Below are 27450 nucleotides of genomic sequence, written 5' to 3' on the forward strand. Positions count from 1 at the left end.
CTCAGGACCATCCCGGTGGGAACCCCAGGGCAACCTCAATGGCACCCCCAGAGCCACCCCAGCGAGGCTGCTGGGCCTCTGCCCACAGGGATGAAGCTGGTGGCACTGGGTGGGCTCAGAAACACAAGAGTGGGGTAGTGTTGGGGCAGGACATGTTGTTGAGCCCCTCCGAGGTGACCACAGAGGTGCCACCTGGGGTCTGCTATGCCAGTGGTTGCCCCACAGCAGAATGTACAAACTCCTCGCATCTCAGTCTCTGCAGCTGGGAAAGCAAGGGGAGGTGACAACAGGGGCAGGATCCATCCCCTGTGGCTGGGATGGCTCTGAGCACCCTGCAGGGCAGCAGGGATGAGGACCAGGGATGGTGCTGGAGGACCTGGGGGACAGAGCAGATGCTGGGGACACTCAAAGTGGCCACAGCATCAGCCCTGGGCTGGTGTGCTGGGGCCCTGGATGGGAAGGGGTTGAACAGCCCTGCCTTCTCCCGCACACCTGAATTGCATTACAAGCCAGGAGGGAAGGGCTTTAAAAGAGGGAGGCAGCAGCACGTCTCTTCCCCGGGGGCTGGGAAGGAGTTGATGATGTTGAGCACCCTGCACTGCAGCTCCATCCCCACCCTCAGAACATGTTCCCCTCCTGCTGTCCCCTGCCTGGCTGCTGCCACCCACACCAGGGCGTCCCTGCTGTCCCCATCCTTTGGGGTTTCCCTGCTCCCCTGGGAGCTGCCATTTCTCTGATGGGTGCAAGAGGGACCTCAGGGAGCTGCCAACTCCCCACATCACAAAACCCACAAAAACAGCCTGTGTCCCGTCCCTTTTTTTTTTTTTTTTTTTTTTTTTTCCCAGCTTCTTCCTTTTGAAAGACAAAGCCAGCAACTTGTGACAAGTGAACAGCTGTAGCACGGGTGCTGTGGCCGCTGTCAGATGACTGTCCCTTGCAGGGCAGCGGCAGCTGTTGCTAAACATGCATCTGTGTATGTGGCTGAGGGCGAGCCTGGGTCAGGGGTGCCCATGAGGGGACTCTGGGCTGCCTGGCAAATGGAAGCTGCCAGTTCACCCCAAGCTGCAGGGTAATCACCAGCTTGAGGGCCGTATTAGCATCACATGCCCGGCTGTGCTGCCTTTGCAGAGGCACAGAGCGGATCCCAGCAGCTGGTGCTGTGAGCTCTCCCCTCACTTATGTGCCATTGGAGACAAGCAGGGACATGGGAGTGTGTGGCAGGTGCCCCAAAAGAACCAGAAACTTCTAGATCGATGGACCACTATGGTCACGTACGTGTTCCTTGGTTGACAGACAGAGCCTCTGCTGAGAGAAATTTCTAAACCACTGACCATAAATGACCCCAGCTCAGGTTCAACTCAGGTGTAAATGGAGCTGCTGAGACCCCCTTGAAGTTGATCAGTGGGTCTGCAGTCAAAGGGTCTCCTCCTTGGATCCTGGACGCTATCTAAGGAAACTTCCTCGAGGACTGAGAGCCCCTGCCTTACTGGTGAGTGATGGTATCTTCTGGGTTACCCTTGAGGGTCCTCATTTTCTGTGAGTGAGGGAAAGCACATTTTGAATCACCATTCTCAGGTTTTGGGGATCCCCTGAGTCTGAATTTGCTGTGTACTATTTAGATTCCCCTAAGTATCTCGACCCTGTGGTTTACTGAATGTTTGATGGGGCATAAAGTTATTTCAATTAAGAGAATCACTGGTTAAAGGATTTTGTTTGGAAGAGGTAAAAATAAATTCTGCTTTTGAGTTTGCCATCTGCCTAGCTTGACTTTTTGCATGCTTCCACAACAGAGTGGAGCTAGAACAGCCCCTGCCAGGACAAGGATGAAGGACCTGCAGGGGACAGGGGGGACATCAAGAGTCACCAATCCAGCAGGGACCACTGGTCTGGGCTACGGCTGTTCCGGGGGATCCATGTGGAACCCCACGGCCTGATCCTGCTGCGGGAGCAAACCCAGGCAGCTGGTGAGGTGAGAAGGGGGCTCCCCTGGATTATACACCCTGTGGGGCTTGTCTTGAGTGACTGTGGAGGGAGATGTGGGGATGGATCCATGCTGTAGGGACAAATACATGTCATCAGGCACAGTGAAGGGAGGCAGGACTGTCCATCTTGCGGCTCAGGAGGTGCAGTTGTGGCACATGGAAGAGGCACTGGCGCATTAGTGTCTCATTCACATTGAGGATGGTGCGTCTTAGAGAGAGACAATCTCTGCTGAAGTGTCGGGTGGAAAGGGACCGATGGCGATGCTGCAGCTCCCAGCTAAACACGAAATGTTTCTGACAGGAGTCATCGCCAGAGGCACCACCATTGTCACGTACCCGAGCGGCTGTGCACCCCAGAGCAGCCCGGCAGCGGGGAGAGACGCAGCTGAAGCAGGGAGACGAGCATCCTCCATGTCTGCAACCTCCCCCCTCAGCCTGGAGATAACAGGCCAAGGGATGGCGAAATTACACAGCAGCTTAGGAACTGCTGGGAAAAACCTGTCCCTCCAGGGCGAACAAAGTGATGTGATTCTGGTGATGAAATTAACGCAGTTTGGCTTCCCTGGGATATAAAGCACATTTCTTGGGCCTGGAAGGGTCAGGTGGGCTGGAACACAGGTTTACTGCTCAGATTAGTCATTTAGTGCCTGCACCCCAGTGGGACTTTGTCCTCATGTCCAAGGAGCCTGGAGGACCTTGGAGAACCTGATAGTGAGAGTTCCCTTGGAAAACGGTGCAAAGAGCAGCTGCAGCTCCAGCAGCACCTCGGCACCTCCATCCCACCGCCGGCACAGCCCGGGGGTCGGGGAGAGCCGTGGGGCGGTGGGTTCCCGGTTCCCGTTCCCGTACCGCAGGGCTCAGCCCGGACGTCTCCCGCCCCGAGCACCATAGAGCGAGGCTCGAGCGTCGCCGCACAGCTTCCGCCGGCACGGCTGCCATCTTAAGCACGGGCAGTGAAGCCGCCGCACTGGGGCCGTGCCTCGTACCGCCGAGGAGAAGAGGGAGGTGGCCGCGCTGCCAGCCACACTCGGGAAGCGGACGGTGCATTCCCGGAGGAGGGGGAGTTTACACCGTTTTCGCGCCTCCTCCTCAGGTACCGGCGCTGTTCGGGCAATGGCTGATACCCATCTCTGTACGGCAAGAGCGTGGCCGCTGCGCCCTCACCTAAGATGGCGGCGGGGGCGGTCTCTCCCCGCGGACAAGATGGCGGCCGCGAGCAGCCCCGCTCCGGCCGGGTGGAGGAGCTCGCTTGGCTGTGTGCGGGGACGGGACTCCCTCTCCAGCCTCGCTGCCTCACAAGGAGCCCCCCTCGCCTTTTCCAAAGTTGCCGGCGCCCCTTCCACTCTCCCCGCTCCTTCACCAGCCAGAGGGAACCCCCTCTCTGCCCGCCTACCCCCATCTTGGGGTCACTTGCCCCCTGGTGCCTGAGGCGCCTCTGGGTAAGCGTGGGGCGGGTTTGGGTTGGGCTGAGCCCAGCTCTGGCTCCGGGGGGGATGCTCTGCAGGGAACCCGTTTCCCCCCCGGGAGTGCTGCTGTTCCGGTTTATTTTCATATTCGTATTTCCTCCCTCCCGTTTAACACTGGGCCACAGCAGCGGACCCGCCGAATCGCAGGTAGCGGAAGGGTTCCGCTCCTCCTCCTCCTCCCCACCCCTTTAGGGGCGGTGATAGTGGCGGAGAGGAAGAAAACGATGCCACGGAAGCTGTTGTTGCCTTATAAATCTGTTTTTTCTCACTTCAGAGCTCCGCCGGGGCTGCACGACTCTCTGGCGATGAACGCAGCCAGAAGTGGCTACCGGGTCTTCTCGGCCAACTCCACGGCAGCCTGCACCGAGCTGGCCAAGAGGATCACGGAGTAAGTTCCTTCTCTTCCAAGTTTCTTTTCCCCTCCCCGAGCAGCAGGATCTGTGCAGAGCGGCTGCAGAGGCTCCTGGTGTCCCCCCACCTTCCCAAGCCAAAGGCGTCTGCTGCAAACACCTTTGCTGGGGAGGTTCTGCAGCTCTGCCCTTTTCCTCTGCAGCACCAGCTCATTCCTCCTGATAACTCGGTTGGAGCCAGTGATGAAAACAGACCGTCTGCTTTCTGCCTTTTGCGTCTCTGACACCCATTTTGATGCTGGAAAGGCCGGATTGCAGCAGAGGCTGTTAGTTTTGGGGAGGGAGGAGGTGAAACTGGGCTGAACAAACCTCAGCATTTTAACCGCTTTGGGAGATGCTCAGGACTTTCTCTGCTGCTTTTTGCAGGGGCAAGTTGGCAACCTCGTTTGGTCAACAGCCTCAGTGCTCGGAGTGCTGCATGTGCAGACCTGGGTGCAACACCTGCAGTTGCACTGAGCACAGTGGATCAGTTAATCTGCCCTTCAGTGGGGTAGGAAAGGTGGGCAACACATTCTGACAAAAGAGGATTTAGCTTAGGGATAGAAGTGAGCCCCTTTTTGTCCAGCCCATCAATTGGGGCAGAGATTGACCTGGACTTGGCAGGGATGGATGAGCTGGGTCCTATTGTAGGAGGTGTGGAACAGCTGGCTCTGAAATGGAGCTCTTGGCACTCAGAGCAGCTCTGGGTTTCCCCCAGCACTAGATCATTTGTTCTGAGTTAGTTTGCTTCAAATCAGGGCACCTGGCGTGTGTGAACTCCCAGCTGAAAGCGCTTTTCTAAGAGGCAGGAAGCTGTGGATTTGGGGAGCTGTCATCCTGAAGCAGGATTTGAGTTTCCTTTCTGTTTCCTCTCAGCTACAGTTCACGGGAAGCTGCTCTCAAGATTGAGAGAACTGGGGTGTGCTTAGACTGGAACCATTACTAAATACAGGTGTGCCGGCACCTTTAACTGCAAGACCATTTTGCTGTTTGTCCAGCTAGCTTAACAAACAGTGTGTTCAGTCCTTAGCACAGTTGATCTCCATGAAGCTGACTTGGCTGTTCGGCGGGGATCACTGGTGTTGATGGGACACGTGGTGGATAACAGCAATGGACTTCTTTGGGTGTAAGGCAGCAAGAGAAACCCATGTGTTTGGGAGTGGAAAACTCTTTTTTGTTCATTTATTTTTGCTGTATTGGGTCAGTTCCATATCGCTTTCCCTTCACTGATACAACTCCGAAAAGAAAGTCTCTCTGTAAAAAAGTTTTACTGCAGAGATGGGCCATGATTTTACAAGGCTTGTCCTGTTGCGTCAACACTGAACAAAGCTGAAGTCCCCTGGGGACGAGCTCCAAGTTCTCAGGACCGAAAGAGCAAACGGGCAATCTTTATTCTCTGCTCTTTGTCTTAAAATAACTCACTTTTTTGTAAAGATGTGATGAGAAGAGACACAGAGCAGGCTTCTCCGGGCTGTGTGATGTGCTGCTGTAACCCCGTGCAGCATTCCCAGGGATGCTCTGAGGGGGAATGACAGCAGGATCCAGAGAGTGACCTCCTGGCTTCCCTTAGGAGTGCAGGGGCTGTCTCAACCCGTTTGTAATCCATCCCTTGTTTTTTCAGGTCACAAAAGATGCGTGACTGCTGGCTGTCCCACTGTGTCACATCCCAGCCCGCGCTTTGCTGGAGAGGTCAGCTGCACCTCTTAATAGGGTTGGAGCAGTCTTGCAAGGGTGAGTCTGTCCTCTAATATTGTGCGTTCTTTTTAAAGTTTTTTTATGACCCTTAGTGTGAGTAGTAAAAGAACTTTAAAACAACACACAATATTGGGAGTAGGGCCCCTTGAGGCACTTGTCCATCCAGGCTCTGTTGCTCTTTACCTGCAGGTATGTTAAAATCAGTACTTGAGGAGTCCTGGCTTACCCTTTTTAAAAATCTTAGGCCTGTGGAGGAGCAGAGTGACATAAACCAGACACGAAAAAGCTCTTCAATCTCCTTGCTTCATTTAATGCAAAACTTCCAGAGTTGCTTTCGATTCAGGCTCTGAGTGTGGCATTCTGGCACGCTTCCCATCTTTGCAGTTTCCCATTATGCGTTCTGGTCTGGTTATAGGAGGAATGACTTTCACTTTGAGTTTTCGGAGCCTTGGTTTATCTTAGTGTCTGCCAGGGAGAGGAGGTGGTTCTGGTTTATGAGAACCAACTACCTTGTGAAACTTTAAATAATAAAGATGCTCCTAAGATTCAGGACTGCTGAAACATAAATAAAACCATATGTATCTTATAAATTGAGAGGGATTTTTTTTAATTCTTTCCCAGATGTAAAGGAGACTCCTGCTGTAATTAGGACACTTGGCACCTGATTACAAGCTGCATTTGCAGGGGAGAAAGATAATTTCTGTGACCAGTGCTGGTCCCTGATGGGCCTTGTGTGCTGCTGTGGGGAGGGAGGTCTAGCAAGTCTTTTTAATCTCTGGAGTCCAACAGATGCACTGAGATCTCTCGCTGGCTGTGCTGGGCACAGAGGGCACAAATACTGGATTTGAAAACAGGATGATTGTTTCTGTGAGTGAGCAGGAGGTGAACCCTGTTTTGGGGAGAGATGGCATGTTAGGAGGACTCTCAGGAGCGTTCCTCAGCTGAAGGAAGTGATGTGATGGAGGAAGAGTAATGTCAGCCTTCCTTGTTCGGTCTTCCTTCAACAAAAACTTTACTTCTTTAGCGTCTTCTAGGTGTTTGTCACAGTGTAGGTGAAGGAAACACGGCCCAGCCTGGGAGCCCTTCCCAGTGGTACTGAAACATGCTCTGGTGGCATGAAATACTGCAAGTGAACTTGCCTCTTGAATTTTGATTCAGCTAAACATCAAATCTCTTTAAACTGACCATCCTTTGTCTCGAGAGGCTGGTACAGTGGCTTTTCACAGCCTTCAGAGGGCATTTTAAAGTGCAGTCAGTACAACCTTGTGGCGTTTCCTAAAATACTTCATTGTGTCACTTCCTCATTAAACTGTAGGTGACTTGTGGGCTGTTCACATCAGGCTGTGAATTTGAGACAGGTTTTATAAACAGTGTTGTATCCTCTTGCTGTGTGTTGAGACTGTGGAAAGTTAGATCATCTTTCCTGGGCAATGGTTACAGATTTCAGATCTATATGAATTGTTACTGGCCAGTTGTTCTGAGTAGGATGTTTAAAGCCATAAAGAGAATTTTTCTTTTAGGTGTTTTCAGGTCCTAGAGGAGTTGGTTTAGTGACGGAGCTGCTGAGCAGATGGCAGAGCGGAGTGAGGAGCTGGGCTTTCCCCATCAGGAGTGATCACACAGAGAGAGCTTGTGTTGAGGTGACGTTAAAACCTTCAAAAGCTGGAGCAGTAATACCTTGATCCCACTGCACCACGCTTGGCAGGGCCACATGTCCTCAGCTTTTTTAGAACGGGTCTCAGTTCCGAGGACTGCTGCTCTTAAAAACAAAAATGACACCTAAATGGGTTTCTGTCTCGCTTGGATGCAGAAGGGAACTTCCAGAAGTGGACTTCGGCTCTGGTGTCTGCTCAACGCTGGTTAATAAGTGAAATTCCTGTGAATTCTGTAAAATCAGCTGGACTGTTCTCCAGCCTTAAATGATTTAGAATCAGCAAAAGCCCCCATTTTCCTGTAGCTAAATACTGCACCACACAGCACGGCTTTGTGTCAATGGGGCTCATCTTGCTTGGAGATGTGATGTATCTACAGGACCTAAAGTATTTTTGCAAGAAGCAGCTGTGTCTTGGGGGCGTGTGCTCTGGGTTACCTGTAGTTGCAGCTCTTTCTTCCTTTGTGCAGATGTGCCCATGTGTGCAGACAAATGGTACGATAATTGTGATTCTGCCCCCAGGTTCGACAAGCTGAGCTGTTCAGTGTCCCCCTTTCCATCGGGGAGCAAACTTATGTTTGTGATTCCTTGTTTCAGCAGCACAGAAACCGCATTGCCGCTGTATGGTCTGAACCGCGGAGCACTGGGCTCTGCTTTCTTCTTGCCGGCTGCGTCCTCGCAGAGCATCACAAACCTCCACCGGCTGTGTTTGCCACCTCTTAGCATTGGAAGTGCCACCCTCCAAAGGGTGTTTTGCTGAGATATGTCCAGATGTACTCTTTCTGAAGCTTTCTCTCCTTCCATGAGATGCAGGGTTGACCAAGGGTGCTTGCACGGCCTTGTTAATGGACTTTATTAGTGAGGTAGGAATGTGCTGTCTGCAGTGAAGTCGGGGCATACGTGCCTCCAAAGGGAGCTTGCAAGGCTTGCCATGCAGTTTTGGAGGAACAAGTGTGAGTCATTAGATGTTTCCCCCCACACATGGGTTTGTTTTGTGTGTGTGCATGTGACTGTTGAGTTTGTTTGGACTTGGACACCTTGGCAGGGATTAAGCCAAAGTGTAGTTGTTGCAGATGCCCAATTATCATCAGAAAGACAGTGGGATCCCAATGGGCAGTGAGAACTTGAGGGATCCCATCTGCAAAACTCACCTGGGTTAGAGGTTTGGGTGTTTCCCTGCCCTGGACTGCAGGGTCCCCAGGTGAAGCCACAGTTGGTACCTGTACCAGTTACAGTCTCGTGTGTATGATTCTCCATGTGCTCATTTACCCACCAACCCCAGCCATGGCAAAACGTGTTGCCAGACACATTATGGGGAATGCGAGCGTGTCAAATACACGCTTTGTATGCAAATATATCGCATTGCATTCGAGTGTCTGTTACCGCAGCTGTCCCAGCCATGCTTTCCAGCGTGCGGGCTCGCAGCTGAGTCCAGCAGCATGCCAGGGTCGGGCTGCCTCGCTCATTTACTTCTGGAAAAACAAATCTTTGTGGCAGCTGAAGGACAAGGCCAAGTCTGTGGCTGTGGAGATGCAGAGAGACCGGGGAAAGCCAGTGACAAATGTGGGCTCTTCATTTGGGGTTAGACCCAGTGCACATAATTTTGGCCTCTGTCCAGGTAAATGCAGTTTATGTGCAGACAGGAAACTGCTGCCGTAATCAACGTGTGGAACAAAGGTATTTTGGAGTCAAAATACTAATGGATTACTTGTCAGTACAGTTAAATACAGAAGTGTCACCTGAGGGAATAGTCTGCCTTTTGGAGCCTTTTAAAATGCTCCTCAACAGGAGTATTTCTTATATAAGAAATACGTTTAAGAAAAAAAAGGTGAGTGACTGTTATCTTTGTTGTGATGAATGTTATAGGTTTGACATTTGAGAAGAGGAAGGAGTAATTTGAAAAAATGAGTAAGCTTTTTGAAGTTTACGGCTTGAATTATTTCAAAAGGAAGGTTGGAGAGGGGGGGAAAGACAGACGTGGGAGTCAAAAAAAGTGACCAAGTTGCCATTAATCAAGTCTGACTAAATCATTAATGTTTAGCTCCACAGCAGATCCACCTAAGGTGGCATTGATGGCAAGATGTCCTTTGCCATCAGGAATCACAGCTTATGATCAGTCATACGAGGACTGGCATCGACCTGCTACAGAGGAATGTGTCCTGGGGTCTGTCCCAGGGCCCCCGGGGAGAAGGACACCCCAGGGGAGGGGTGGCTGTGTGGTTCTGCAGCCTGCCTGGGGCACTCTGCTCCCCGCTAGGCAGCGCTGTGGTTTGTTGGTGTGTAATGTTTGGTCAAATCTCTGGTTTGGATCGCGAACTGCTGGGTTCTTCCATTCCTCATTTTCTTATTTCTCTCCAGACGTCTAGGTGCTGAGCTGGGGAAATCTGTGGTGTACCAGGAAACCAATGGAGGTAAGGGGAATCTTTACTGTTTGCAACTGTTTGAGGTAATCTTAGAAATACCGGGTAGCTCCTTCTGCCAAACTTGTTGAATAAGTGGAGCGATTCAACTGTGGTTGCTCCTGCTGCGACTGGCAGTGCTAAAGCTCCATGTCTGACCTTGGACAAAGCAATTAAATGTGTTCCTTGTTTTCCTGTTGTCTTGTTTGCCCATCAGCTGATTCTCCTCTAAAGGAGAGTCCTACCTTGGGTCTTAGCTGCTGCAGAATCTTACATGCCCTTGTGCTTAGCAAGACATTTCCCAGGTTTAAGGGCCATGGCCTGCTTTCTAAGTGTCTGCCTTGCGAACTTTAACATGATGCTCTTCTTCCAGCCCTCGCCTGCCACAAACAGTTCACAGCTGCCCTAGCAGGGACCTGTCCTCTTGCCTTAAAGAGCACGGATTCAGGACCATGTTGGGGAGTGTGCCTCTTGCAGCTTCCTGTCGTCTTTAAACGTAGGAGGTGTCTGTTTTGAGATGCTGGGCTAAAACACAAGGATATTGGCTAATGGGGTTCACTGGCTAAGAGTCATTGACTGTTTCAAGACCTCACTTACTGTGTTTGCAAGAGACTAGAACCAGAGAGCTGATACAGGTGAGAGGAAGGGCTGGAAACGGTGCTGGTAGGTGTGAGGATTTATGGTAGTGCTGCAGCTCTTACAGCCAGAACGGGCCACGCGGTGTGAAAGCTGCTGTGGTGATGGTCAGGTTGGTGTTGGGTTCGTGCTGATGTGAGCTCACTGCCCTTTGGGGTTAGCTGTAAATCGGGTTGCTTGCTACGAGGTCTGAAGTGCTTCGCTGCACAGCACCTCACTCTGCTTTCAGCTGAGTTATGCTGTGTTATCACTGTAAGCCTGATGTTTTGAAACAAAACTGACTGTGCTTTCAATCCCCTTCAGAAACAAGAGTTGAAATAAAAGAATCTGTCCGGGGACAGGATATCTTCATTATACAGACAATCCCCAGGTAAGGGATGGTTTTACAGCTGTGATATGCTTTGAATTTCTGGTTCACAGATGGTTCGATAGGTTTGCTCACCATTAGCCAAGCTAGCAGAAGGGAGCCTGTACACAAATGATAACTGCAAAATGACCAGCTGTGAGCAGGGGAGATGCTGTTTTCAGAGATGAGGTATTGATAGGATGTCTTTTCCACAGTTAGCAAAACAAGGATATTCCTGCTCTGGTGCCCTTTTCAGGTGACCAAATTCTGCTCAGATTTTGGTGGTCACAAAAACTAGTAAGTACCAAAGCTCAAGCTGATAGCAGAATACCCTGGAAACAGATTTTTTTTTTCTTGCTGAAGAAATAGAGCCCAGTGAGAATTGAAGTTTATTCCCTCTTTGTAATGCTTGGCCTCTTGTTAAAGAAATCAGTCGGACCACAAAATCAGGTTGTTCACCTCTGGGGTTCCTCTTGCAGGCTGAGACATTTTCCTAGAGCTCATCTCTCTCCAGAGAGATGCTCCAAGTGTTTCCTCCCTCAGGGAGCAAACAAATCACTGCAAGATGGAAACCCACTGGATCAGGTTTGTGTTTTGTGTGAACAGTGCCATGGTGTTGTCCCTTGTGAGAGAGCTCTCTGAAATCACTTGTAACTGAGAGCCGCGTAAGCAAGAAACAGAGAAGGTATTCAGAGTGATAACTTGTTGTATTAGGGACAGCAATAGTTTTGGAGGAGAAAACCTCCCCTGATTTTAATTTGTCGATGCCTTTGTTTTTCCATAAACTGAATTCAGTGATATGGGCTAAGAAATGGGTCCTTTTTAGCCAAAATGTTCAGGACCCTCCAGACGAGGAGCCACTGTTGTGCAGCCAAGTCATCTTTTATTCTTAAGCTGCAGCTGTGCCTTGCTGCTTTGCTCCAGAGGACATGTTCAAGGGCATCTCCGTTTTGCTGTGTGTTTCAGGGAGCTTTGCAGGAGAGTAAAAACAACTACTGCGTTGATTAATCTGAGGGTTGGACTTCCACGCTCAGTAGCAGTTTGAAAAGCAAACAAAATATTAGGACTTAGTAGGAAAGGAGTAGAGAGCTAAACAACCTCGTTATGCTGCAGTGTGAATTCTCAACCTGCATCTTAAATGCACAGAGAGAGAACAGAAAGACCTGAGTATTTGATATTTGATAGAAGCTCCCTGTCCGAACAGCCTACAGCACAACTAAACCAGTGACAAAGACAAGTGTCATCCAGGACTGTTGGTGTGTGAACAAGCATTCATATGAGTGAAAACCAAATGGCTCATGTTTAGACTGCAGAAAAACAAAGTAGTTTTTCTCCTCCAGTAACTTCTCCATCAGCGTAGCTGCCAGCATCCCGCAGCAGCACCGGGACGGCTGGTGCCTTTTGAAATCAGTGGTAACACTTTCTTCCAGGAGCAGTCTGGTTCTCTATCTGCCTTCCGTGTGAAAAAATATATATACATGCATTTTTTTTTTTAAAGTAATTTGAAAAATAGAAATGGAAAATATTGAATTTCTTGGATGACCTTTAAAGAGGCTTAAACTTGGCCACTTTGTTTTTACACAACACTGATAGCAGCATCTTTTTCCTCTCTCGCGGCCCTACTGGCACAGCTAAAACACCAAAGGGAAGAAGTGGCTCTTTGTCTGCTCGTTGTCCTATGTGGCAGGGGCTTTGTTTTATGTAATTCTTGGCTTGGTGCTCCGGAGCTAACAAAGCTTTCTTGTGTGCAAACGACATTGTGCGCGAGGGCTGGGGGCAGCGGGAGAGCAGAGACCCGGGGCACTCACAGCTGAAGAGGCACAAATGGAGGTTGATTTCTGAAGGGAGGGGGACCAGTGGAGAAATGGGGATGGTTAGAGGTTTGTCACGGGTCACACACAAACAGAGGCTTGGGAAATGGTATCTGAGCTCTGCGGGAAGCCCTCCCCAGTGGACAGGAGAAAAACGGGTCCTCGAGCATCTTTCAGCTGCTCTGTGCTGTTTATTCCTCTGCTGCTTGGGGAAAGATGCCCCGGTCAGCCCTGTTCTGTCACCTCCAGAGCTGAGCCACCCCCATGTGTCCCTCCTGGGGACCAGGCTGGGGATGTCGGTTGTCATTTGAGGTTGTGCTGAAAGCTCCCAAGCGAGGGTTCCCTGTCCCTCTGTCTCCTCTGAAGTGGATGTTCTTTAGTTCCCAAATGGTCTTGAGTCAGTTTGTGAGGATGCAGACAGTGTCTCTTGGTTTTGAGGAGCTAAAAGGGCTTGGCTTTTTCCACAATGTATTCAGGTACAGATTAACACATTCCTGCAGGGCCATTTCAGCCATCATGGTGAAGCTAACTGAAAATGGGGTTTTATGTGTATTCCTTGCTGTGGTCTGTAGATATGTTCTACCAACATTGCTTTTTTTTTTATTTTTCTTGCAAGTAAAAGTCATTTAGCTTTTACTATGCTGTTGTTCCATCTCTAGATAGATAGTTCCATCTAGATAGCTAGCTAGCTAGTGTGGAGATGCTGACCTCCATCAAAATGATATGTCTGGAGTTTGTACTGCTTTAGAATGCAGTATTTCTTAAGGCAGGAAAAATAACCTGCCTTACATTGTTAAGAATAAAAATACCCCAATAAATCCAGTGTGGATGAAGTTGTATTGGCTGTGTGTCTGCTGCTTCTTTAAAGGACTATTTTATTTCAAAATGCACTACATGAAGTGAAATTTGTTCCAACATAAATGAAAAAATGCCTTTTTTGTTATGATGATGAAGGGAAATCATCATACACCTTAATGTTAGAATACAAAGTCCAATTCCAGTCCACAGCTCTCGAGTGCTGGAGTCGTGTCCTGTGCATGTAACAGTTGATTGTGATGTGCTGTGGCTTGATGGAAGGAGCTTTAAGATCATGATCTGGGTCTTGCATGCATTAGGATAAGATGTAGCACTGTTTGCCTGGAAGTCTGAGGAGAGGTATTGGTTTAAAAGGAAAAGAAGTTGCATTGGGAAAACAGCCACTAATTGTGAAATGGTTTTTGAATCTCCCAGGGATGTGAACACAGCTGTCATGGAGCTGCTGATAATGGCGTACGCACTGAAGACATCCTGTGCCAGGAACATCATCGGGGTCATCCCGTACTTCCCCTACAGCAAACAGAGCAAGATGCGCAAGAGGGGCTCCATAGTCTGCAAGCTGCTGGCATCGATGCTGGCCAAGGCCGGTGAGTGTCGCTGGGACGCCGCTGGGCATCCCAGAGGGTGTCTGTCCCTCCGCCCTTCTCCTGCTCGATGTGGGGACGTGCTGCCAAGCCCTTGAGCTGCTGTGGGTGAATACATTTTCTTCAACTTAATTTTATTTCTTTGTAACTTGCACCTGGGGAAGTGACCTAGAAGTGTCACGTTGAAATACGGTCTCAGCCTAGTGCTGGGACTTACCGCGTGCCTGTTTCTCATTATGTCTGTGGAACTTTTTACGTTAACTTGTTTATGCTTGTTTTGTCACATGGCATAATAGTCTGAGTAATAGCTAAAATAGATGTTTGAGGAACTCCAGCCACGTGGGAGTCATATCAATGAATTGCTATATTTTTTTCTTCTTAGGTTTAACACATATTATCACTATGGACCTCCATCAAAAGGAAATTCAAGGTTTCTTCAGCTTCCCAGTAGACAACCTGAGAGCATCCCCTTTCTTGCTTCAGTATATACAGGAAGAAGTGAGGTTACTCTAGTTCTATATATATTTATATCAACTTGTCTTAACTTGCCTTTATGTGACAGCAGCATTGGGCCTCTGCTCATGCAGAGGTTGCACTGCCAGGCCAGTCGTTCTGTTCATTAATTTTTTCTAATTGGGTACCTATTCTATGTTCCTCAGGAAAGTGGGAAAATGTTATGTTATATTGCACGATTGAACTCTTGACCATAAACAGAAGATGCGCTTGCTCTCTGTAAAGTCAGTGCCATTTGAGAGATGCTCTTTATGCTTCTGTCTCTGATCACCTTTTAAATCCTGTTAAAATCCTCTTAAACTGTCTCCCCTTGCCTTTTGTTCTGCGGTGCATGTCTGACTGCTCTGAATTATTGATAGACTTTGTCTTGGGCTGAGTGTAGGAATGCTGAGCATAGCGGGGCTGGAGGCAGGGCAAGGATGTTTTATTTTCCACGTGCAAAAGATGATGATTTGTGCCCACGTGGTGAGAACAAGGCTTCCCTGTACCGGGAGGGTGGGTACTGGGTTCGGACCTTCCCCTGCAGACAGAAGTTACGGGAGCTGGTCCAGTTGCCCCTCTAGTTTCTTACCACAGAATGAAGATTTGAGGCCAGGGAAAGGGAGTAGGTGTGATTCTTCAGCCATGTATCAAATCACAAGAAGGTCTTTACTTAAATAACTTTTTATCACATTCAGATTCCAGATTACAGAAACGCAGTTATTGTAGCCAAATCTCCTGATGCAGCTAAAAGGTAAATGGATGCTTTATTACCTGCTTAAAAGTCACTTGGAAGAGATGTGGGCTGATGGGAAAGAAAGGAAAAATATGGGATGGTTGCAAATGGATCAGCGATCTGGTCCATAGTCTTTTGTAGCTGGAAATGGGATGGGTGTCTGTAGTGGTGCAGATGGGCGGCTGAATTTTGCAGTCCCAGCCCCATGGGAGTAAACTCTGGAGGTCTCTGCTGCTGCAGAGCTGGGTGGTTCACCTGGAACCAGGATCACACTCGCTGCATGAGTTCCAGCAGTGCCTGACCACCTCAGAAAGCGTTTAGCATATGGAGGAATGCCTGTGGTGGAGCCAAGGGGTAGACTGGGCTTTGGGGTGTTAAGGAGGGATGAAAAGTCACTTCCAGTGAAGCTTCTTGCTGTTGTGCTGTTCCCCTGCGTGCTCTGGGAGCGGCCTGCAGCGCTGCGCTGAGGAGCTGCGTCAGCCCCACGCCGTCCTGACCCGCTGTGGTTCTCCTGCAGGGCTCAGTCCTACGCCGAGCGACTGCGGCTGGGACTGGCGGTGATCCACGGCGAGGCCCAGTGTACGGAGCAGGACATGGACGATGGACGTCACTCCCCTCCCATGGTCAAAAACGCAACAGTGCATCCCGGTCTGGAGCTGCCGTGTAAGATAAAGCTTCTCTGCTTATCTTTGGACAAAAGAAGAAAGGTTTGGTGGGAAATAGCTGTTTGGTTTAGCTGTGAAGGTGGAACCAACCTATTGGTAGTTGGACTGGTGGAATTTTTCTAATGGAAGGGTTGATATCAGCGAGTTGTAGAAGGTGGTACAGGGCAAGGTTTTTGTTTAACTCTTTCTGGCTCGGCGGAGTGTCAGTGTCGCTCCCGTTGGCTTTGCCCGCTCAACAGTGTCAGACTGACAAACCTCTGATAAAGGTGATGCTTTTACAGTGCTCAGCAGCAAAACTTGTCAAGCTAATGAAACAGAAAATAAATACAAAAATATAACTAAGATGGGAACAGCCAGTGAGACAGGCTGCTGTCCGCAGCGTGGAGGGGAGGGTTGGCCTTTGTCCTGCCCTCCTGCTGCAGCCATTGTTACTGCTGGAGATTTTCTCCATCTTGGGAGCCTGGTGATCATGTCCCAGTGGCTGTTTTGATGAGGTTTTGCAGCTTGTGTGGCTGGGGTGAACAGGTTTTCTGAGAACATTGCTGAGCTGCTTTGCATGCTCTTGCCATCAGTTGATAAGCTGCTGATTTCAGAGCACAGAGCAAAGCAAAAAGGAGGAAGTCTGTGTTTTGGGAAATGCAGCACTCTTAGGATTGTTCGTATTCCTGCAGCAGCAGCAATCCAGCAACAACAGTAAAATCAAAACGCAGCTCCCTTTTGGAGAATTTTAGCTTTTTAGGGGGATGCTGGTAGAACAGAAATCATGAGTGCAATGAGTGTGTCTGAGAACTGATGGTGAGAAAGGATCTGTGTGGCTGTGGGTGGTAAGGAGATGTCCATCCTGCAGCCAGACTGAATTCTACTGACAGTGGCTGGGGCTACTGAGAAGAGTCTCCTCTTGTCTTTTGGAGTTTAGGGAGAACATCCAACCAGTGTGTGGGGAAGTGAGACTGCAGGCATTATACATTTCCCCACTCATCACTCACCATGATACAATCAGTTAAACAATGCTTATGTTGCTGGCGAAGCTCCTCCTGGGCCTTGGGGACAGGCGGAGTTTGGCAATGAAGTTTGGGACTTCACCTTGATTGTTCCCCTTCTGATGAGGGGGATTTTTTCCAACAAAACAGGAATTTGCACAATTACTCTTGGCCTTTTCTTTCCCCTCCTCCTTTGAAGAGGACACTGTCCTCCAAAACATCACCAGCTGACATTTGTCCACTACCAGGACACTGATGTGACTGTATTTTTATTTCCAACCGTGTCACTTCAAGGAAGCTCAGCTGTTGGAGCTTGTGCTGCTGGAGAGTCCCATAAATGGTAGCTCATACAGAAATGTGCCCTTGTCCAATTTAGTTATTATTCCAGTGGAAAAATGTTTTCAGTCCACAGCTATCCACACATTAACTAATTTGCTGTATACCACCGCTTCCTTATTTTATCCCCTGCAGACACTCAGCACTTGACTAATGACATTAAATTCCTGCATGCCTGAGGCGCAAATGTAAAACAAACAAGCTGTGGCTTGGTAGCTATTGGGGGTGAGAAGTGGGGTGGGTTATGGAGTGAGCTCATCCAGAACTCTCAACAGAAAGTTGCTTTTCTTTCCAGTTTTCTAATCTTAGTAGATACTTGGTTCTGAGTGAGTTTTGAGCGAGCTGGGCTCTGTTACTGGAGGTGCAGAATACCGAGGTAATGTCTGTCTAAAAGCAGTCTGAGCTTCTCCTGCATCCTGCTTGTGTCGCAGGCTCTGCGGGGAGCTGCTCTGGCAGACAGGTGAAAATGCAGCTTGGTCAGGGACGGCAGTGCTGGGAGTCTGCACTGACCCTCTGCGCTACGGCTCCTTTCTTGTCCGATTCACTTGAAAAGTGTCTTCTCCCCTTGTGTGGCACATGAAACGAACCCCCGGATCCGCTTTTCCTGCTGTGTGAACTGTCACCAGCAATCCCGGTGCTGTAAGTTCGGATGGCACAGTGATGCAGGGCTCAGCCGTGTTCCCGTGGTGTCTGTGAGCGGTGGGATGCGCTCCTCGCCCAGAGCTCTGTGCTTCCTTACACCAAAACTGGCCAGAAAAACCTCCAGTTCTCAAAGTAGAACCGGTCTCTTGGTCTACTCAGCCACAACAGAAGAATGCCGGAGGTGCTTCTTAAAATGCTGTGCCAAAGCGGCCACAACAGCTCATAGCACTCATAACCCAGAAATTGGAGCCTTTGAGATGGGATGTCAGTCTGAGGTGATTCTCTTTGTGCTCTTTGCGTCTCGGAGCTTGCAGCTGGCTTGGGGCTGTGCTTTAACAAATGCATGGGGGCTCTTTGTGTTTACTGGAGAAAAGGAGTGGAGCACCAGCTGTTAAACCATTTCAGTGGGTTTGGAATTCAGTGATTTGTGCACATAGCTAATGGTCTGCTCCAAACCCAGAGCCCAGCAAACCACCGTGGAGGAAGAGAGTTTGGGTGAAAACTGGAGTGACCATCGGTCTGTTCCTACTCCCTTACGCCCGTCTCTTTCCCATGTTTGGGCTGAGCACGGGAATGTTCTGTCCTTCCAGGTCTCTCCGCAAAACAGTTAATTCTTGAGCAGCCTTTTGCTCATTTACTCTGTTGTAAATGCAGCGTTGCTTTACTTGTGATTATCACTTTAATACACACTGTCAGCTCCATACAGAATTTGTTTTAGCATTCCTTCACCCATTTTTGCCTGCTCGATTAAAGCAACAGGTTTACGCACTGGGAGGTGCTATTTCTTCATGCCCGTGATCATCTCGCCTTTGGCGTATGTTACATCAGAATGAAAGTGCAGGTTAGAGCATTTGGCTCATTAACTTATTTCTCCACTACGCCTCAGTGTTCTTGGATATCCTGTTTTGGTTTGTTTTTTAAAAAAACAGTTGTTTCTTTTTAATCTCTTTTCTTCATTTCCCCCCACCCCCGAAGCTACAGATACCATAAGCACCTTTTCTGAGTTTCCAGAAAAAAATAGCAACTCTTTTAACCTAAACTTGTACATAATCCAAGGGATCACGCCGGGCAGAAGTACAGCTGTGACTTACCCTATTGCCATCTTTTGTCTACATACAAATGGAGGTTTTGTATCTGGGAGGAAAATACTCTTTAGTGTTCGAATTAGTTTTCAAGCTGCCTTCTCATAGCAGTTCTGACTTGCACATCTTGATATGTCCCAAGATTTGGAAGAAAGAGAAACTGGCTACAGTATCTCTTGCCTAAGTTCTTATCTTATTGGAGCAATCAAAGTTCACGTGCGATTTAATGCGGTTGTGCACAGATCTTTGGCTTGCATTTTTTTTTCTTTTCTTTGCAGAGAAAATTGAACAAGAAAAAGGGAAAACATCTCTTTAGGATCCGGGTAGGTCGACACGCTGCCTACCGTACTTCAAAAATAAAGCAAACTTGAAATACAGCATTTAAAAGCAGACAGGAGATGCGAAGCACTGCTGATGTTGCTTGCTGCTGTGTTAGCCTTTAGCATAGCGAGGAATCTGCTTCCTTAATGGAATGGGAGGATACTGATTTGCTGAAATTTCACGTGTTTGCCAGTAAATTACTGTTGAATTTTAGCTTCCTAAAGCGTGCTCACCATTGCTTAGAAAAGAGTTTTCCCTAGCCTGGCTGTTTTAAACAGGAATGGTGCTCATCTGGGGATGCACACCAAGGCGGGGATGGCAGCCAGATGTGGAATCCTTTCGGTATTTCACAGCTCCCTCCAGGAGTTTTGTTACTGTCCAAACTAGATAATAAACTAATAACTAGCTAAAGCAGGTAGGTAGTGCCTGTAATTGAAATGTATGATCTGCTTATCTATTGGGGTGCTTAATCCTAGTTCATTACAAATACTCTTCCTTCTCATAAGAGTGTTTTCCCCTCAGGATTTAGACGTGACTTTGCATTTGATAGGAGACTCAGGAATGGCAGTGCAAGGGAGGCTGAGGAATCTGTGCTCTGAAGAGCAATTAACTCTCAAGTCCAAGGTAGCTGTGACTTTCACTGCAAAACCTAGCAGTGAGTGATGTAACCTGGGTCACAACCGAACCATTGGGGACACCTTTTGTGCAGTTTTGGTAGGCTGATGGAAGACCGGTCTGTAGGGTGTGCCGTGCATATGAAGAACAGCTCTGCGCCTGAATCTTCGGAGCTGTGGTACAGCTGCTCTGGTTGTGTCCCTCAGTCTGACTCGCTCGCCTGGCTTTGCGTGTACCGTGAGTGTTCCCAGGCCCTGAGGAGTGTGGCAAGAGCACTGGATCAGCTGTGCAGGACGGCGAGTTCTGTGTAGGATTTTTCTGACCCAGGAGAGCAGAAATCAGCAGTCAGACAGGCTTTTTGGTGGGCAATGCTGCTTGTTCTCATACTGCTCAAGTGTGAAGTATTATGTCAAAGCAGGTTATCTTAAAGGAGAAAAATATTACTGTGTAGGGTGTCCAAAACTCTTTGGCATTTGAGAAGCATCTGGGGCCAGAATCCTGGCAAGACCTGAGCTTACAAAGAGGAGGGTACAAAATGTAGGACATTTTGCTGCGCTCCGTGTAGAGAGCATAAAATCTTGGGGGTGCAGGTGGGCCAGGTAAGTGTTCCTGTTTGCTGCAGTGCTTAGATCAGCCCAGATTATCACCTGCCGACACATGCGTGCCCACTGCTGGTTTCTTTCCATGCTGGGAGTTTTTGTACAGCATTCACTTGATAAACCAAGCGAGAGGTTTGGCTTGTGGACAGCAAGTCCCCGGCCAGTATCAGAGGCTTGTTGCTGTTCGGTGCGAGTCTGTAGACTGTGTTGCATCTGGACGCTCTCAGTGCATCCTAGTTCGTGTTTCTGTTTTCTTTTATACTGCTATGTTATACTATGTTTTTCAGGATTACATGTGTAGTTTTTGCATGAGCCAAACTGAGTGGTTGCTCACTCAGTTGGGTGTCAGGATCATGTGAAGCACATTTGTGTCTGTGCACCAACGTAAGATGCAGTTTAAGGGCTGAGCCTCTCGGGTTGGTGGAGCTGACTGACCTGTTCTTTTTTTTTTAATTTTCTTTAGTGATGATGGCCAAGGAGAAACCGCCAATAACTGTGGTTGGAGACGTTGGAGGGAGAATTGCCATCATTGTGGTATGTGTATGATGGGGAGGAGGGGGGGTGGCTTCTTCCCAGCATCTTTTCTTGAGCTGCTTTATCCCAGAGGGCAGGATGGACTGCTGGTGCAGGGGTGGGAACGTCATTGTTCCATTGTTTTCTCCAGTTTTGCTTGGGTCATTTCAGATTTCTGTTGAAAACCCTTTGTACTTCAGCACTTTAAGCCCTGAAATTTCCTTGTTCACTTGAATCTACGAATGCCAGATGTCTACAAATACCCAAAAAATCCAGGACATGCAGAGAAATCTCCTGAAGTGTTTAAAAAGAAACCCAACCAAGCAAAAAAAGAAAACTTGCTGAGCTCTGTGTGCTTTCTGTGCCATGCTGCAGTGTCAGGAATCTACATGCAGCTACTATCCCCATGCAAAAAATACCTTGCTGAAGATAAGCTTTTTGTGTGTGCACGAGCAGAGACTGATTTGTTTCCAAGACACAGTGTTTGTTCTGCACACTGCTAAGAGTCTGTAAATTAGGGAAATGGTGCTCACAGATTTAAGTTATGCACATGGCTGTCCCTGCATCTCAGCAGCTGAAGTGGCCATGGATCATTTTTTTTGGCTGTGTGCGCAGCCAAAGCTGCAGCACCTTGCACACCCCCTCCTGCCCTGCAGGCACGGTAAACTTCTGGTTTTGACGTTACTTCTCTTTCTTCTCAGGATGACATCATCGATGATGTGGAAAGTTTTGTAGCTGCTGCAGAGATCCTGAAAGAGCGTGGAGCCTACAAGATATTCGTGATGGCCACTCACGGGCTCCTGTCAGCAGATGCCCCCCGTCTCATAGAGGAATCCTCTATCGATGAGGTGCGTCTGCTTTTGGGGCTGCACGGACGGTTTGGTGCTGGGGGCCGTGATGATTTAAACCAGAAGCTGATGTTCTTCCCCTGCCACGTAGCTCTTCTCTGAAGTGACTGGTTGCATCAGATGCTTTCAGTTAGCTGGTTCTTCACTGGAGAAAAAAAAATAATTAAAAAAGCATGTGTGATATATACTTGTTCAGACAGATCTGCCTCTGTGTATGTTTTCTCCCCGATGCACAGATATTAGTCATCCCTGCTGGGATGCTTCCCTGACCACAGCTGGGTTCATGCAGCTGCTTTCTCACTGCACAGACTTCCACCTGCCCCTCTCTGCAGCTGACGCTGGGCTCTTGGGTACATTGAGAGGACAAGATTTCAAACCTCGCCCTTAGTTACAAACATGTAGGATCCTGAGATCTAAGTGGGACCCACCCACCTGTGTGGAGGTGGTGGTTGTAGAGTGCTGGTTATGCTGGTCCATCAACAGATTTGACTCTCCTGTAGTGGAGAACATTTATTTTTAATCTATTTTTCTAACATACGAGGATTTCTCCCCCTGAGTTGAAACAGCAGGTTTGCACCACTTGTGGAGTTTATCCAGGGTGGCAGCTCAGCGAGGGTGAGCGTATCGGTGGCGCAGCTAATGGTCTTTTCTTTCTGGCTCTCTGTAGGTGGTAGTAACCAACACTGTTCCTCACGAGGTGCAGAAGCTGCAGTGCCCCAAGATAAAGACTGTGGATATCAGTTTGATTCTCTCTGAAGCCATCCGGCGAATCCACAACGGCGAGTCCATGGCCTATCTCTTTCGCAACATCACTGTTGATGACTAGACCTGGCGCTGCTCCTCTCCTGGCTTCCACAAGAGAAGGAAATATGCATGAAAAGGCAATACCATAAATTATAGGCGTTACACAACTGCTTATTCTTGTAGAAGGGTGAAGGTTTTCAGAGACTTGAGCCATGAGATCTAATAGAAAAAAATCAACCTGACCAGCACTTTACAGGAGAATAGAAGTGGCCGCTGGCAGTGGGGAGGATTACACCTTAACTGAGATGGAGAAATCAGGTGGTGGTGAATTTTTGAGTTGCTTTAATTTTTTTTTTTAGTGTGTTATCTCTTGCCCTGTAAAGCGGAAGCAAAGCAAAAAAGAAGTAGCTGTCAGCTGATGAGAGGGGAATAGAGACTGTTCATTGCTGCGTGCGGGCAGCCTCTGGGTTTGTTTCTGACCGTGACTTGCCTGAGGGCACATCGGGGAGCGCTTTGTTGGTGTGGCCGGGCTGGGCTGCTGGCAGAGCCGAGGGCACAGCAGCTCCGTGCCAGCCCAGCAGCCTCAGCCCGTGCACAGCAGAGACTTTCATGGAAACTGAATAGCAGAGCATGCAGAAAGGGCAGCTCAGGGCACCCCATTGGCAGGGCTGCTCGCAGCCTTGTGTCAGGGTGCTGCGAACAAGCTCACGTGTGTCTCCTGGCAGGACAGGGGGCGCTCATAAGTGTGCTGACCGTATCATTGTGCGACGCTTGGCTTGTGATTGTTCTTCGGTGGCAAGTCACGGGAGGGTCCAGCTCCTCACTGGAGCACTCGTGTGTACTGCAAAACCAGGCGCAATTTCTGGTGTTGCCTGGGGCTGAGGAGTTGTGGCAGCATCGTGGGGAAGGGGACTTGGAACAACATCTGCCTCTAATGCAGCTGTGCTCTCCAAAACACTAACACCAACTCTGCAATAAAAAGCGTAGGATTTTTGATTTTTGGTGCTTCCCATGAACCCTGTGCCCTCTGCCCAGCTGCTGCGTCTGAACTGTGGGGCTGCTGGTGTAACCGGGCTCACTGGGCAGCTCGCAGCCACCTTGCTTGGGAAGGTAGGACTTGCTGCTCCTTCCTTGGGTGACACTAATCGTTGGTTAGAGGGGACACTTGAGAAAGCAGCACAAGGTGCTTGTGAAGGGCTTTGTCTCTAGGATAAGAATGAATCTTCAAACTCTAATCTTCCCCCTTGATGAGACAGAGACACTCCAGCATCCAGCATGGATTATCCCTCCAAGCCAAATGCCAGGAGGGGTGTGCAGGGCTGGATGAGGTCTTAAGGCTGCTGATGGTTTTCCAAGTACAAGAACAGGTTGCAGCTGTGCTGTGTGACCACAGTGTGGCTCCTCAGCCCAGTATGACAGCACTGTTGTGCTGCCCGTATTTCTGAGCAGATCCACAAGTGTGTGCTGCCCTGTTTGGAGCCAGTACCAGAACATGCTCAGTGTGCTGGAAACCAGTATTAAAAATGTGAGCAGTGCTGCTGCTCTTTCCTCTCCAAACTGCTTGCCAGACCTGCCAGGAGTGAGGTCAGGGCTTCTTGAGGGCTGTTGGCCTGCTCAGGGTTCTTTGACTGGGCTCTGTTTGGGTAGAGCCAGTGGAACCAGTGAGTAGAGGGTTGTGCCGCTGTCCCCATGGTTCTCAGGACACAGCTCCAGTTATCCCCTGGCCTTGGTTCAAACCTTACCCTGCCTGTAAGCCAAAAGCAGTTGATTAAACTGGAGCCAGGAGATGTTCCTATCTCCAGTAGTACCCCACATCCATTGGGCCTCAAAGCTCAGGGGAGATGGTGGGTTTGGGCTGGTGGCTACCAGGACATGGCATGTGCCCAACCCCACCAAGCTTGGGCCAAGGTTGCCATCACCTCAACATGGAGCCTGGTGTCTTGTCTTCCTCTCTGCCCTGATCCCCAGCCCTTGCTGGTGCTGCACCACTGTGCTGACATCACCCTGGGCCTTTTGAAGGGTCTTGGAGCTTTTCCTGGCAGCCCCAAGTGCTGTAAGGAAGCCTGAGCAGTCCCTAGGTGCAGCTCTGGAGCTCCTGAGCTGGCAGCTCTGCCAGTTGCTGGAGTCTAGGCCTAGGATCCCTCCCAGAACTGTTGGCTTCTTCCTTCAGTGCATCTTGTTCCTATCCCAGTGTCTCCCTCTTTGAATGCAATCCTCCCAGCTTGGAAAACGTAACAGACATGCACACACACCAGATACACGTGCTTTTGTTTTAATGCCTGAAAATAGCTATTGCATATCTTTTAAACAAGCAAGGCATCTTTTTCCTGCTTGTCCACCCTCCTTTCCTGGAAGTTCTCTGCAAGCGCCTGTGAAGGAGGGAGGTGTCAGTGCTCTGGCTGTGGGAGGGTCAAAGCTGAGAGGTTATAAGGGAAGTTATTTTCCTAAGTACTTGTCTGCTGGCTCAAGATGCTGGAAGTGTGGGTGTTGGTGCTGGCACCAGCAGCCTGCCACTGTTGCCATGTTTAATAGAGAGTAAAGTCATGTTTTTGCTACTTGAAAGAAACCCACATTTAGATTTTTCATTGGTCTCAGGTTCAGGAGAGTTTTGGACTGGAGCGCGCAGCATGGCAGCAGCACCATGTCCCCAGCCATAGCCCAGCCCTGTGCAGGGACAACCTGTCCGTGAAGGACATGCGGCTGCAGTGACGTGCTGCAAAACATGAGACGTCCCCAAGAATATTTTGGGTGTAGAAGTGGGCAAGGCAGCAGCGCTGCCCATACCCTGAGCCCATCCCTGGCTAAGCCCAGCCCAAGTCCCAGGCGCAGGGAGCCGTGACCACCTACTTCCGGGACGGGGCGTCGCCAGGCAACGGGAGACGCTCCGCTGGCTCCGCCCCCTAGCAGGACACAGCGGCCTCAGCCAATGGACGGCAAGAGAGCAGGTGGGGAACCAATAGAGGGAGCGGGCGGGCCCAGCGCAGAGCAGAGTTTGGGGTCCCCGGGCGGCACCGGCCCCGGCGCCCATCCCCGCTCAGGCCGGGGTTCCGCTGCGCGCCGCGGGGAGAAGGGAGAATAGAAAGGCCACCGGCCGGCCAGCCCTCCAAGATAATCTGGTGAAAAGCCCCTTCCCCTCACACAAGGCACAGTGTTTTCCAGCACAGTGCGATGGCCTCACACGACCTCATGAAGATGCTGGACACTGCTATTGAGATACCCCATGATGGGGTTCTCAACTTAGGGGCACTGCACAAGCTGCTCAAGGCCATGATCGGGCAGCTGGGCCAGCACCAAGTGCCTGTCTTGGAGCCAGGGCAAAGCCCGACTTCCTGCCTGGGCAAGGACCAGGACACCAAGGAACAGCCTGGCCAGGAGGAGGAGGAAGATGGAGCCCCGGGCACAGGGCAACAGCCCCAGGAGCCAGAGGAGCAGCTGCTCAGGAAGGACACGCTGGAGAGGACCAGGAGCAACGCTGAGATCACCTCCATGGTCAAGGAACTTACGGCAAAAGAAGAGGAACAAGAAATCTGCAAGGTAGATGGTGTTGCTGGTCCCCTGGGTGCTCACCCACGAGACACCCCCTCTGGGTTGTGCGCTGCCGTGGTGCTGCTCTCAGACCAATAGCTGGGCTAAGCCCAAGCTCAGGGCAGCAGAGTACAGCGGGGTCTGGGTCCCAGGGACCCTTCCCTGGGCTCACCCCACCACCTGCTCTCCCAGACCAGGGCTCCCCTCCAGGATGCTGCAGGACAGCTGTCAGGCCTCCAGGACCAGCTGGCACGGGACAGTGATGTGGTATGGCCCAAGCACCAGGACAGGAGGCAGCTGTGTCCCCGGCTCCCTCGGGAACACCAGCCCTCCTGCCTCGAGGCACACAGCCTGTGGGTTGGGGGTGCTGGGCAGTGATCCGGAGGGTCCCATACCTGGGGGTCCCAACCTCCCGGCTCCATGGCCAGGCTGGCCACCAGTTTGGCCCCATGAGGCAGCAGTTTGGAGACAGGGACTGGGGACATGGTGTGGGGTTCTGGGGTTTGTTCTCGTGGCTGCCAGTAAACCTGCTGTCCTTTGCCTCCTCTTCCCAGGAGGACAGTGGGGGCCAGTCTGCTTCTGCTGAGCCCCCCGAATTGGATGTAGACACCCAGCATGGGGAGAACTCAGCACGGGGTCCAAATGGACCTGAGACACAACCTGGGACAAAGATCAGCCAGGGAACTCCAGGGATGGAGTCTCTCTCCCTGGGGATACAAGCAGGGTCACACAGAACACCGGTGACTCCTGAGAACTTGGGTGATGTTCCCTCAGATCAGACGAGGACTTCTGATGCTAGCACCACCACCACAGGACCACAGCCAGAGTCCCTTGGCACCCAGGTCACCACCACAGGGGTGGAGCCTGGGTCCCCCAGCACCCAGGCCACTGCCCCGGGCATGCAGACAAGGTCCCCTGGCACCAAGACCACCACTCTGCACACAGAGCCAGGGGTCACCGGCACCCAAAGCACCATCCCAGGGATGCAGCCTGGGTCCCACAGCACCCAGACCATCATCCTGGGGATGCAGCCTGGGTCACCTGGCACTTATGTCACCACTCTTGAGATGGAGCCAGGGTCACCTGGCACTCATGCCACCACCCCAGGGATGCAGTCAGCATCACCTGGCACTCGTGCCACCACCCCAGGGATGCAGCCTGGGTCACCTGGCACTCATGCTACCACCCCAGGGATGCAGCCTGGGTCTCCTGGCACTCATGCCACCACCCCAGGGATGCAGCCTGGGTCACCTGGCACTCATGCCACCACCCCAGGGATGCAGTCAGCATCACCTGGCACTCATGCCACCACCCCAGGGATGCAGCCTGGGTCACCTGGCACTCATGCCACCACCCCAGGAATGCAGTCAGCATCACCTGGCACTCATGCCACCACCCCAGGGATGCAGCCTGGGTCACCTGGCACTCATGCCACCACCCCAGGGATGCAGCTGGCACTTCAAGGGACACAGCTGGATGCCACAAGCCCCAGGCATGGAGACAAGGCTTTGCCCAGCACTGTACCTGCTCAGGCAGGCCACCCAGCAGCGCAGACCATACTGACAACAGCCCAGGGG

General features: G+C 50.4%; 2 protein-coding genes across 6 annotated transcripts; both read left to right on the top strand.

Annotated features, from left to right (window-relative positions):
- Positions 1-2764: 2764 nt before the first annotated feature.
- PRPSAP1 (phosphoribosyl pyrophosphate synthetase associated protein 1) lies at positions 2765-23344 on the top strand. Of its 5 annotated transcripts, none has more exons than XM_065852660.2 (11): positions 2765-3075; positions 3723-3836; positions 9542-9594; positions 10522-10588; positions 13606-13778; positions 14158-14273; positions 14966-15021; positions 15521-15666; positions 20707-20777; positions 21458-21604; positions 22272-23344. In XM_065852660.2, exons 2-11 carry the CDS (start codon positions 3754-3756, stop codon positions 22428-22430), a joined length of 1071 nt encoding a protein of 356 aa, XP_065708732.1. In that variant the 5' UTR covers positions 2765-3075; positions 3723-3753; the 3' UTR covers positions 22431-23344. The 5 variants fall into 5 exon arrangements, with proteins under 5 accessions (XP_065708732.1, XP_071672449.1, XP_065708733.1 ...); XM_071816348.1 differs by lacking the exon at positions 2765-3075 and adding an exon at positions 3215-3421; XM_065852661.2 differs by lacking the exon at positions 2765-3075 and adding an exon at positions 3465-3595.
- A 115-nt stretch (positions 23345-23459) lies between these two features.
- LOC139829315 (uncharacterized) lies at positions 23460-27436 on the top strand. Its single transcript, XM_071816353.1, has 4 exons — positions 23460-25882; positions 26066-26140; positions 26428-27077; positions 27406-27436. Exons 1-4 carry the CDS (start codon positions 25517-25519, stop codon positions 27434-27436), a joined length of 1122 nt encoding a protein of 373 aa, XP_071672454.1. The 5' UTR covers positions 23460-25516.
- Positions 27437-27450: the final 14 nt, after the last annotated feature.

Source organism: Patagioenas fasciata, chromosome 18 (assembly GCF_037038585.1).
Source record: "Patagioenas fasciata isolate bPatFas1 chromosome 18, bPatFas1.hap1, whole genome shotgun sequence".
In the NCBI taxonomy this organism is placed as follows: domain Eukaryota; kingdom Metazoa; phylum Chordata; class Aves; order Columbiformes; family Columbidae; genus Patagioenas; species Patagioenas fasciata.